This window comes from Rhinolophus ferrumequinum, chromosome 7 (genome assembly GCF_004115265.2).
Source record: "Rhinolophus ferrumequinum isolate MPI-CBG mRhiFer1 chromosome 7, mRhiFer1_v1.p, whole genome shotgun sequence".
Taxonomy (NCBI): Eukaryota; Metazoa; Chordata; class Mammalia; order Chiroptera; family Rhinolophidae; genus Rhinolophus; species Rhinolophus ferrumequinum.
In genome coordinates, this window is record NC_046290.1 from 91996764 (window position 1) to 92008791 (window position 12028).

At 44.5% G+C, this 12028-nt stretch overlaps 1 protein-coding gene across 11 annotated transcripts in view; it reads left to right on the top strand.

Annotated features, from left to right (window-relative positions):
• The window catches only part of CUX1 (cut like homeobox 1), a 346311-nt gene that overhangs the window by 215120 nt on the left and 119163 nt on the right, over positions 1–12028 (top strand). For all 11 annotated transcript variants that reach the window (XM_033111153.1, XM_033111158.1, XM_033111154.1 and 8 more), the window contains exon 8: positions 146–212. In XM_033111153.1, the coding sequence (XP_032967044.1) occupies positions 146–212 (67 nt within the window). The remainder of the gene's footprint in view (positions 1–145; positions 213–12028) is intronic.

Consider the following 12028-nt stretch of genomic DNA (forward strand, 5'->3'; position numbering starts at 1 on the left):
GAAAGGGATTTTCTGTTCCATTCTAAGAACTTTTGTCATCTTTGACTCTTGAAATGAGAATATATTGCTTGTATACTGTTTCTTATTAAATTTAATTTAAACAATTAGTATCTTATGTTATGGTTTTATGTCTTCTGCCTTTCAGCCCTGGAAAAAACTCGAACAGAATTATTTGACCTGAAAACCAAATATGATGAAGAAATTACTGCCAAGTAAGTCTCTGCCTGGCTTTCTCCATCTGCATGTGTTTGATCAGGTCTCACCTGATGTTGCTAATCCAAAACAGATTTTCCCTGCTTCGCTCTCACAGAGCGGTACGGGGTTTAGAAGGTGCTTGGCCTCTGAGCCACTGTAAGGAACGCAGTGTCATTCCCATGAGTTCCTTGTGTTGTCAGTTTAATACCCGAGGATGGTTCTGTGAAACTTTCACTTAATTTTTGTGAAGCCTGGTCAACACTGTATCTTTTACTAAGAAGGTTTGGAAGAGTCAACTTATAGAAGATGTGATACGCGTTCATGGGGCATTTTGTGGAACTCGGTCTGTACAAATCGCATCACCTTCAATGTACCTGTGCCCGAGTCCTTCGTTCCCACACGGGTGTATTTGCCCACGTCACACCTTACAGCACTAGACGTCCCTGTGCAGACACGTACACATAGCAGCATGCGTATTTGGGCAGGTATATCACACAAGGCTCTTGTGAGTAGGAAATCAGTGATCTGCTACAGGGTCAGCTCTTGCCAGCCCACACTCCATGCAGAACCCAGAAAAGGAGAAATAATATTGACATAAATCAAGAAAGGTAAAGCCACAGGGATTGTTCCTAGCCATGGCCTCCTCTACTGAAGTCCAGACAGGTAAGGCCAGGCTAGAGTTGGAACCACATTTTGCTGTCTGGGAGCCTCCTCCCGTCTCCCGCAGAAACCCACGTGTCCCCAGCTGTGTCTCAGGCTGCCTCAGGGGCCTTCGTGAGTGTGGGGTGGTGAGGTGCCTCTGAATAGCGCCGCCGTCCTCCCAGGTTCCTGTGCTACGTGAGGTGCTGCTACTCAGCATCCCTCTGTCTCACCACGCTCACCCTTGGCCTTTGGGGTGCTACTGGGCCAGCTGCACTGAGGGCACGTGGAGGTGGGCCTGACCTTTGTTCTGGGTTGTTAGTAGCTTGAGACTTTGAGAGCCCAGCGCCCAGGCCTTGGTAGTCAGACCGATTTCGATCATGAGCACAGAACTTCTGCACAAAGACTAAAATACCCTGATCAATCTCGGCAGCTCTCGCTGGCCTGTTGGCGTGTCTAATACCTGTGGAAATCACCAGGTCATTGTACCTTCTTCTCTCTGTGTGTTGAAATATGACTTTCTGTGGTACAGAATGAACTGATTTAAGGTGTGGTAACCGTTAAAATTTCACTGTGAAAACCGGTGGCTCTGGTATTAACTCCTGCAATCCAGGGCATCACTGTCAACGGGGTGGCAGATGTGTGTCTCCCCCACCCCCCGGACTGCCAGCCCGAGAGTTCCTGCCGCACTCCAGAGTATAACCTGGGCAGAAAGCACACCAGCCGCTGTCACCTTGGTGCTCCTCGGTGTCTGTCTGGGTCTGCATTTCCTTTTCTGCCAGCCTGTCTTCTTGGTTTTCTATTATTTCTGCCTAGACTGTATTCTACTAAGTAACTTCCTTTTCTCAGTAAATTAGATTTTTTAAGTTATAATATTTTATTCTGACACATAGCTCTATCTTTAGTTTGTAGCATTTCTTTTCTAATATAGTTTGATCTATAGACAATATGCTAATTCCTTGGGTTATTCGTTCTTATCCACATCCTTTTACCGTTGACAAAATTCATAGTGACTGTGGTACGGCTATATTGGATTATTTCACTAGCTTCCATTAATTTATTTTATATTTATTAAATCTACACCTTTTTCTTATGTATCTATGACCAAAGTTTGCTTTGTTATGCACTTAAGAAAAAACTTTTGTGCAACCAGCTTCTAAGCCAATGTTTATCTTTTTTCTTTTTTTATTCAGTAAAATTTATTGTTGACAACGGTCAACAAAACTACATAGGTTTCAAGTGTACAATTCTGTATTACATCATCTACATATATATCCCATTGCGTGCTCACCACCCGCAGTCAGTTCTCCTTCCATCACCATATATTTAACCCTCTTTACTCTCTTCTAGCATCTCCTCACCCCCTTTTTCCCTCTGGTAACCACTAAATTGTTGTCTGTGTCTATGAGTTTTTGTTTCTTTATTTGCTTGTCTTGTTTCTTTGTGGCCTTCAGTTTTATATCCCACATATGAGTGAAGTCATATGGTTCTCAATTTTTCCTGTCTGACTGATTTCACTTAGCATAATAATCTCAAGATCCGTCCAGGTTGTCATAAATGGCAATATTTCATCTTTTCTTAATGCTGACTACCGTATTTTGCCATGTATAATGCACTCCCGTATATAATGCGCACCCACAGTTTTGGCCCAAACTTTCAGGGGAAAAATCTTTCATTTTAATTTTCCAAGCGATTTTCCAATAATTTTTGTAAAAATATCAGCTAGATTGCTAGCTCCCGCCTAAAGTGTAGGGAGAGAAATGTCGCGCTGTCACCCTGTGGCAATAAAGTCAGCATCACCCATCTTATCAAGTCAGAATCACTTACTCTGTGGACAACAAGACGTTGCTCCTCATTTTCATTTCATTGAATCGTTGGCCAAAATTACTTTCGTTGCAAGTTCCTCATAAGTGCAACAAAACCGATTATCGTATTCCACAGTATTATTTTGCATATGGATGTCGTTATTGCTTTCTAGAGTTACACTTTTAATTCATAAGCATAAATAAAAGAATTAAACACATTAATATAGATACAGAATCAGTACTACCCATGTATAATGCGCACCCTTATTTTTCCCGCACAAATTTGGGCAAAAAAGTGCACATTATATACAGCAAAATACGGTAGTATTCCATTGTGCCTGTGTGTATCTCACATCTTCTTTATCCATTTGTCGATCGAAGGACACTTTGGTTGTTTCCATGTCTTGGCCACCATAAACAAAGCTGCAATGAACATTGGAGCACACATGTCTATGTATAAATGTTTTCAGATTTTTTGGGTAGATACCCAGGAGAGAGATTGCTGGGTCATATGGTAATTCTATTTGTAATTTTTTGAGGAACCTCCACACTGCCTTCCATAACGGCTGCACCAGTCTGCATTCCCACCAACAGTGTATGAGGGTTCCTTTTTCTCCACAGCCTCTCCAACACTTGTTACTATTTGTCTTGTTGATGACAGCCATTCTGACTGGGGTGAGGTGATATCTCATTGTGGTTTTTATTTGCATTTCTCTGATGATTAGTGATGTTGAGCATTTTTTCATGTCTTTTTGCCATTTGTATGTCCTCTTTGGAGAAATGTCTCTTCAGGTCCTCTGCCCATTTTTTTAATCGGATTGTCTTTGTTGTTGCCAGTGTTTTTCAAACTGTGGGTCACAATTGTGAAATCAGTTTAGTGAATGGCAACAAGCTAGTTGGGTAATAAAATAGAATATAAAACAGAATAATAGAATCGAACAGAAAACGTCATGACTCATGGTACATAGTAAAGTTAGGTTTTGTTTTGTGATGCTTTTGTTTTAATTTTGTATATAAGCATATAGTTACTGGGTCACAATGTAAAATACAGTTCTTCCTGTGGATCTCAATCAAAACCCACTTTGAAAGCCACTGCTCTGAAAGTGTTACGAAGTTCAGCTTCCAGACGTGGTGTCTCCTGCTGTGCTCTCGCCGTGCCCGCTGGGCAGGTGCTATCAGCCATGCACGTGGACATGGTCGCGCACCTACTTGGAGGAAAAAAATTGTCTGATGACATAAAGTGTCTACTGAAACTGTTGAGAATTGACAGCAAAAAAATGCCACTTGTCACACAGTGGCTAAATACTGTCCCTGGTCTAGATTGATCGTTTTTTATTTTCTTTTTGGACTTCTGAAAAGCCACAAGGAAAATTTATGTCTGTCTGATTGGTTTGTTTTAGGGGTTGAGGAAGCAGCAGAGAACAGCCATCTAGTAAAGACGTAAATTGTCCTCTACTCCCAGGTTTTCATCTTTCTTAGGTAGGGAACATGATGGTGGCAGGAAGTCACTGGGAGACAGAACTGGACAGGAAGGGACGTCTTAGCCCCTGTTCCCACTGACACTGCGGGATGATTCACTTCTCTCACCCAGAACCAGAAAATTGAATCAAAAAGTGTAGGGGTTGATTGCTCTATTGTAAAAATGCTTTGCCTCAGGACTGGCTGTTGTCACAAACTGCTGACGGGGGCATGGGCGTTCCTGGGGTGTGTCCGCTACTGTGATAATAGCAGGAAATTCTCTTGTCTTCTCCAGTTGTGAGTGGGGAGGCAGGGTGTGGTGTGCACGTGTGCATGTGGACAGGACAAGCCTGACGGTACATGATGGCCATGACTCAGCTAACAGGTCCACTCATTAATCCAGCAGACGCTCTTGGGAGGTCTCCTTTGTGCATAGACCTGTGCTGGGCTCTGGAAATCCTGGGAGAAAAGGCTCAGGGAGAGAAAAGCCATTGCAGTCCAGTGTGATCACTGCTGTGGCAGAAAGGACATTAGTTAGCACGGGTACCTGTGCCAGTCAGGGTCTCTGCAGAAGACAGATGGCACACTCCAACGAGGGCAACCAGAGACAGTTTAACATTGGGACTGTTTGCCCGCCCTGGCATGGCCTGGGAAGAGGGAAGCCATAAAGGGAATCGGGCATCGCTGGTGAGCACTGGGCAGGCTCTGGCACACCTGGGTTTGAGAGGAGCTGTGGCCTTAGGCAGGGTGGAGAGATCCAGGGCCGCACCAGAAACCCCTGACCTTACCTCCCTCCCCCGCCGGACTCCTCTTGGTAAATTCAGAAGCCAGAGGGCAGCCCCCGGGAGACAGGTGGGCAGGAGAGGCGGAAGATGGGAATGGCAGGTCTCCAGCCCAGGACCCCACCCAGCTGGAGCGAAAGGAAAGAATTGCAAGGAAGCCTTCCAAAAGGGGCTGACATGTGATTTGAGGATGGAGGATAAGTTAAGGTGAGGACTTCCTGGAGCCCAAAGGACTGCAGTTTGTGGAAGCACAAGGCCGGCAAGGCTGCTCTTCTTCTGCAGGACCAGCCAGAAGTCCCAAATGGCTTCTCCGTAGCAGCAAAGCGGGCACCGTGGGTGCCGGGGGCTGGACTTCGGTTCAGACAGGGATCAGGCAGTTCCCAAATCAGAAATGGACAGATGCTAACAAAAGGCAGCCTAAGGCCAAACACTTACTGTAAATGGTTCCCAGAGAAGTAATCCACAAAAAATGTAGAGAATGGGCTGAGATAATAATTGCTACTTTCTTTTATCTTTGGAGGCGATTGCTTCAGTCTTGGGATCCAATATGAAGCTTCCCCCCCTGCATTCCTCTCCCCTTTTATTTTCTGGGAAAGGTTTGTCACTCTGCCATTTGCTTCAGCCCTAACCTACATATATTTTATTAGACTAAGCATCTTTTCGTTACTATATATGAATATAAGCCCACCAGGGACAAATCTTTTCACAAACGATCTTAAAACATTTCAAAACAATTTACTTTCTGTCTTCAAAAGGAGGGATTCTTAAATATTTGTTGACAGAAAACGTAGGAAGGAGGTTGGGAAGCATAGAGGAACGTGAGCTTTGGAGAAGACTGACCTGAGTGTGAGTCACGGGAGTCCAGTACTCTCTCTCCCTGTGTGATCTGGGATAAGCTCACTGACCTCTGTCTCACTTTTCTCACCTGTACAATGGGCATAATAGGCAAAGCAGGGGTGGTTGTGAAGAGCACAGCCAGGGTGTGTGTTGTACCTAGCACAGTGACAGCACCGTAACAATGGAAGCTATTCCAGGCAACCCCACAGTAGGGCTTGCTTTTCTGAAATTAGCAGGCCTTGGAGAAGACTGACCTCATTGGCATCATCTCCCCCGGAGATTTGAGTATGTGTTGCCTCTGCCTCTCTGCCGCTGGGAGATGTCACTGGGGTGACCATCCCTCGTCCCATTTTGGAAAGAAGGCTGCAGGTCGAAGGCACGAGGCTGTTCCAAGAACCCGGTGTATTGTGTACGGCCCTCGCCCTGTGTCAGCTGGGACAGCACAGGCTGGCTGGGCCGGGCCGGCAGCAGTAAAGTTTTCCGTGTGTAGGCTTGAAGCAAAATGTAATTAGCCTTTCTGTGCACAACAAGGACCCATTGATGAATACAGCTGGTCTTTGTTTGGTCCTGTCATTGAGAGTGGGAGGTAAAAGTGTTCTTCTTCATGTTTATTAATGCAAGATTCCTTAGACAAATGGCAAGCACAGTTTAATATTTGCTGGAACATAGCAGGGTTTGCCACAACAGTTGTTGTGTAAGAGGATTGCAGGGTTTCAGATTATAACTGATTCTGGGTTAAATAAATGAATTATTTCTCTGCCTTTTTATTTCTTTTTTTTTTTTTTTTTTTTAGTTAAAAAAGTACCTCCTCTCAGATGGTCACCCTGTGTATAGATCTTACCCCTTCTCTTAGCAAATGGAGACTTAGCGGCCTAATTGACGTTCACTTGGAGATGCTAGCAAAGCAGAATGGTGTGGATTTGAATACCTCAGTGGTTCCCCGCGATGGCCTTGGACTGGACAGGCGGCTGTTGGCACCCAGCAGCGGCCCACCGAGGCCTGGCCGCTCACCCTGGCCCCGGTCTGTGCGCCTGTCTTTCGCAGCTGTTTACTAGTTCTTGGGTTTGGGTTGAGCTGCACACTGCGGGAGGAATGCAGCTCTCCCAGGCAGGATACTAGTTGTCTGGGCGCAAGTGTAGGAATCCCCATTTCTGCACAAGTCTGCTACCACCTCTTTGCTCCGTTCCCCAGAATCCTGGATGCTAACTTCAGTTAACACATACAGTCAGCTTATTACATTCCTCTTAACTTGTGGGCTGAGGCTCTGAGCCTCCGATGAAAGAAAATATTGAATTGCACTGAAATATGCTACATTTTTTTATAGCTAATGTTAGTCTTAGGAGAATTTGCACCTCCCAAACCGTTCCTGCCAGTAAAATTTGTATTTCTTAAGGTCACTCATGTTGTATTCCTCGCCTATACGCTTTTGAGAAAGAGCTACATTGTATATACACGTACTTACACATTACATTACAAGAGACATTTATGAGGAACTTCACTTGGGTTAATTTTACAGTATTTTCTTTATTTCAGGTATATAGCTAGTGTTTTATCACAAATGCAGTAAGCTCAGAGAAAGCTCTTCCAAGGGAGCCTGGCTTACGGCTCTGCTGAGATTGTTTAGGGCAGCCTGTACCCCCACATTATGGGAATTCCATTCCAGCAGGGGGGCATGAAAGACATAACACTTGATTTGAAAAGGTGACAAAACCAACAGCTCAAGACAGGACTCCGGTGGGAAATGCCGCCAGGATGTGGGAGAATGGCGGTGGGATGGGTGCTTTCCCAACCTATGGCTCATATGGCTCGCGCATGACCACAGTGGCCTGTAAAGTCCCTTTGTGGTGGGTGCTGCCTTCTTAAGGGAGCAGTGTTGCCTGAGGGAGCCTGACGGGGTGAGAGGCTTTCCTGAAGGGTTTCAGGTCTCTGTCCCTCACCCACAAGCCCCACTGGACTTAACCTAACAGATTGATTTCTCTTTTATTTAACTTTTTACAATTCCACATGAAAGAAAGACTCAGGAAACTGGGCCAGGTAGAGCCCAGGCGGTGAAGCCTGAGACTCACACACTATTTTGATTATCTTATTAGACCAATTTTGCTTCCCCCAGTTCAATCTGTAAAGATCAACTTCAGTGTCCTGGAGTCTCTCTGCTGTACCTTTAAGAATGTAAAATTTTCTATTTCCTGTCGTTTTGATTAGTCATCAATTTCCAGTACGGGTTGCTGTAATTATCCTGGTTAGATTAACTTCCCTAAAAATAGCAAAGCAGCTACTTTTATGGTTTCCAGGGCATGGACTTGAATAAAGAACCTACTGTCCCTTAAACCTTAGAAAGAACTGAAGTAGACTTGAAGGGAACACTGATGACATTTTTTTCCTTCTGTATCTTATCTCTAAAAGAGTGTGTGCACATTGTGAAATTCCTGGGATTTTCCCTATACAGTATTGTGCTTCACACCTAAAATCCAATGCCCGGTGAGCCCTAAAGAGCTTTCCTTCCTTGGCTTCTGCACCGACGGCAGCTGTTTTGCCTTCTCTAAGCGGTACAGCCCTGATCTGGGGTTTTCTCCACTCCCGGGTGCCAGGCAGAAAGAAGGGGATGGCTTCCTGTTTTCAAATCCAGGTAGAAATTCCTCTGAGTGCCAAGGATTCTTCACCTGTTCTATCAACTCCACACGGGTCTGCAAATGACATGGCATCAGTGAGAATCGGCAACTTTTACTCCTCCTGTCAGCTAATCTTACCAGAGGCCTGCATTGAAATGCCAGGCATTGTGTCAAGTGCAAGCGAGAACTATACAGGGGGCGGGGCTGTTACAGACGGGATGTGCACACAGTCTCTGTGTACAAAACACATACACGCATACATACAGCTGTCCTATATGCACGGGTATACTCGTAGACGTATTTATCAATATAGAGATAGCAATCTCATTCATCCAGCATCCTAGAAGAGTGGATTGTAGAGAAAAGCATTATTCCTAGTCAGTCACGTGGGTTTGGCATGGTTTTATAAAAATTGTGCTTTTTTTAAAGATCCTCAAACTTTTTCTGATTCACTATAAAGGTAAACCTTGGGGAACTCACAGTTTGAAGGTAAAAGAAACAGTAAGGGGACTGTTGGGAGAAAACATCCATTTGTAGAAATCATAGCGCGTCTAGTGATCTGTAAAATGGGCATTAGAATGTGTGCCTTCCTGCTTGCAACTGTGGGGGATCGAGCAAGATAGTGGGTGTGTTCCTGAAACTGCAGTGTTGACAGAGGAGGGTCCTTGTCTTATTCTTGGGTACCGTGTGCTCGGCTATTGGTCCCTCATCAAGTATCTCATCAACTTTTGTTGACTTAATAAATCAGCGTGAAGACAAGTGCATCAGGGTACAGCAGAGGTGAACGACCAGTGAGGTCGTTTGCTCTCTAGAAGGGCAAACTAAGGAAGCTGTTGTCTTCTAAGAGGAAAATGGGAGCCATCAGAACCTTTAAAATGCTTCAAAAAGGAGGAATTACGATGGAGGCCCAGTCTGGAACATTCTCGCCACCTTCAGCCACCAGTGAAATTCCTTCAGAAGCTCGTGCATGAATGACTCACCCCAGGGAGTCTCTGGCTGCTCTGAGGGCTGTGGCCACGCAGGTCACTGTAACACACACGTCTTCTCCTTGGCTTCCAAAGTGTCAGAGGAGAACTCAGTCTGATGCTCACTGAGCAGTCACGGGCACTGTGGAAAGGGATGCAGGACAGCTGGCAGAAGGAAGAAACTGCCCTTCCCACGGGGTGCCTCACATCAGTGAAGACTAATTGCTTTTATATGACATTTATTATTTCTAATTTAAAATGTCTCATCTGTTTATTATACAAAATTTAGAAATTTCTAAAATATTTTTTAAATAGATCACTCATTATCTCACAGCACAGAGATAACTCGTTAATATTTTGTCATATTTCCTTCCAGTGTTTTTTCTATGTAGCGCTTCATTTATTGTGTGTGTGTGTAACTTTTTCATTTTGCAATTACAGTTGATACACAATATTATATTAGTTTAAGTCATTCAACTTAGTGATTAGACATTTATATAACTTACGCAGTGATCACCCCGAGAAGTCTAGTATCCATCTGACACCGTACATAGTTATTACTGTATTATAGACTATAATATTTTTTCTTTTATCTTTCACAAGTGGCATCACATTGATATGCAGCTTTCATTTCTAGGGGTTTTTACTTGACATGTAAATATTTCTTTCATGTCATGAGCTATTCTTCAGAAACGGAATGCATGCTGCTCCATGTTCCATCCAATGGGTGTATCAAAGAGGGGGTTCCCCATGGATTTCCTTGTTGTTTGGGAGCCTGACTTAATACACCACTGTCCTTGCCTTACAGGTTTAAACTAGGAAGTGTCACACTTGCTCTTTAGTGCATTTATATTCTGCCAGTGGCTGTAGCACTTTAGGTGGCTTCCCTTGTGACAGACACATCATCAGACAAGGGCCTCTGGACCCCCAGAATTCTCTGAGGGCCCCCAGCAGCACTGGCACAGGGCCCCATTACCAGACTGCTGCTTTGTGACATGACAGACATTGCAGCCTCCTCTGGCCAGTGCACAGTGGAAGGCGCAAGACCTGAGACTCCAGCTCTGTCACCAGTTGTAGCCTTGCAAAGTCCCTCATTAGTAAAACAAGAGGACTAGACTAGATGACGACTGGATCGAAGACCTTGTACAGCCTATTTGTGGAATGGCCTTCAGGGAAGGCACCATCCAGAATATGGGGGCACAGTGTGAGTGTGGGGGGAAACCCCACATCTCAGGGTCACTGCAGGCTTTGATTCCTGACTCCATGAGTGCAGTCACCTTGGCCAGGGCACTGAGTTTCCTTACTCGAGCCTCAGTTTCCTCGTACGTGAAATGATGTAATGCCACACAGTGCCTGGCACGATGGCACAGGATCGACACACACCCTTAATCAACAGGCTTCCACTGCTGCTGTTGTCTGCAAGCACCCAGGATCTTACCTGGCCCATTTAAAAAATGTTCACTTCCCCCATTGTGAGGTCTGTTCCAACCGTAAAGAATCCCATTTTCCACGTTGAATTTGGGAAAACCAGTCCGTCTGCATTGCAGGACCTACTCTTTGTATTAGCATGCTGCGGCTATTAGAGTAAAGTGCACTGTTTGTGTCACATCATCTTCCTAAGGGACTCTGAATATACAAATCTTAACTAGTTACCGTTCAGGTACTGCAAGCAAAAAGTTGGGAGCACAAACCGTTGCAGAGCTATTAATGTCTTAATAAATATGTCCCCAAAAATCAACTATGGAGGTGAATAATCAGAGATGAACTATCTTCTGAAATCTAAATGCCACATGTGTGCAGGACCCATCTCCTCACGTTGTTCTGTGTGTGGTCTCCTCCAGCCGCACAGCAGGGCGGCTTGTAGAGTTGGGGAGAGATCTGACTCCATCTAGCTTGGAGAATTTGGGGCTCTCTGGGCTGGTGTAAAACAAATGAAGAGAGGTGCCAAACATCTGGGCACCAGCAAGGATGGCTAGAGTTCGTGTTCTGGGATATCGTAGAAAAACTTTTTTGAACCAGCCTTAAGGATGAGAAGCTTGCTGTAGGAAAGCTAGAGAGAGCTAGCTAATTGAAATCATTGATTTCCTTCACGGCTTATTTGCCCTTTCATTCTCTTCCTGAGGTGCTGTGTGTTGAGGAATGTCTCCAATTGCCAGAAAGACGGTGGGGTGTCTCATATTTCCCCGCCAGCTCTCCTTCCAGCCAGAGACAAGTTCTGAGGCAAGCCTACAATATGAATTTTTAATGCAGAACTTTCTGGCATCACTCTTGCAGCCCGGCTGCATTGCTCTCCTGAGCTTTCAGATTTAATGCTCTAATGAACAGAGCAAAGACTCCAGGCATTGAACGTCAGTGAGAATTAACCCCCAAATGACTGTACGTGTGCCCTCTAATTTCCCTAAAGGTAAACCTAAAGGAGTTGGGGGAAAAAAATGTTATTAGGTACTGTTTGGACTAGTATCAAAATAGCCTGGAGCACAAAAACAGCATATTCTTGAAATTTTATTGCATAACTTATTTTTTTACCTTTTCATTTATCTTTTTGTTGGACTATTTTTATAATGATACATTTCCGTGATATTTCAATCCTTAAAAAAACTGTACGATTTGTAGGATTTACAGAATATAAAGATTACTGGACACCCTCCATTTTCCATGGAAAGCCCAAATGTAGTTAGTAATCCAGAATTTGTCATTGATAATGGAAAAAGGACCAGTTGTGTTAAGCAGTTAATTCT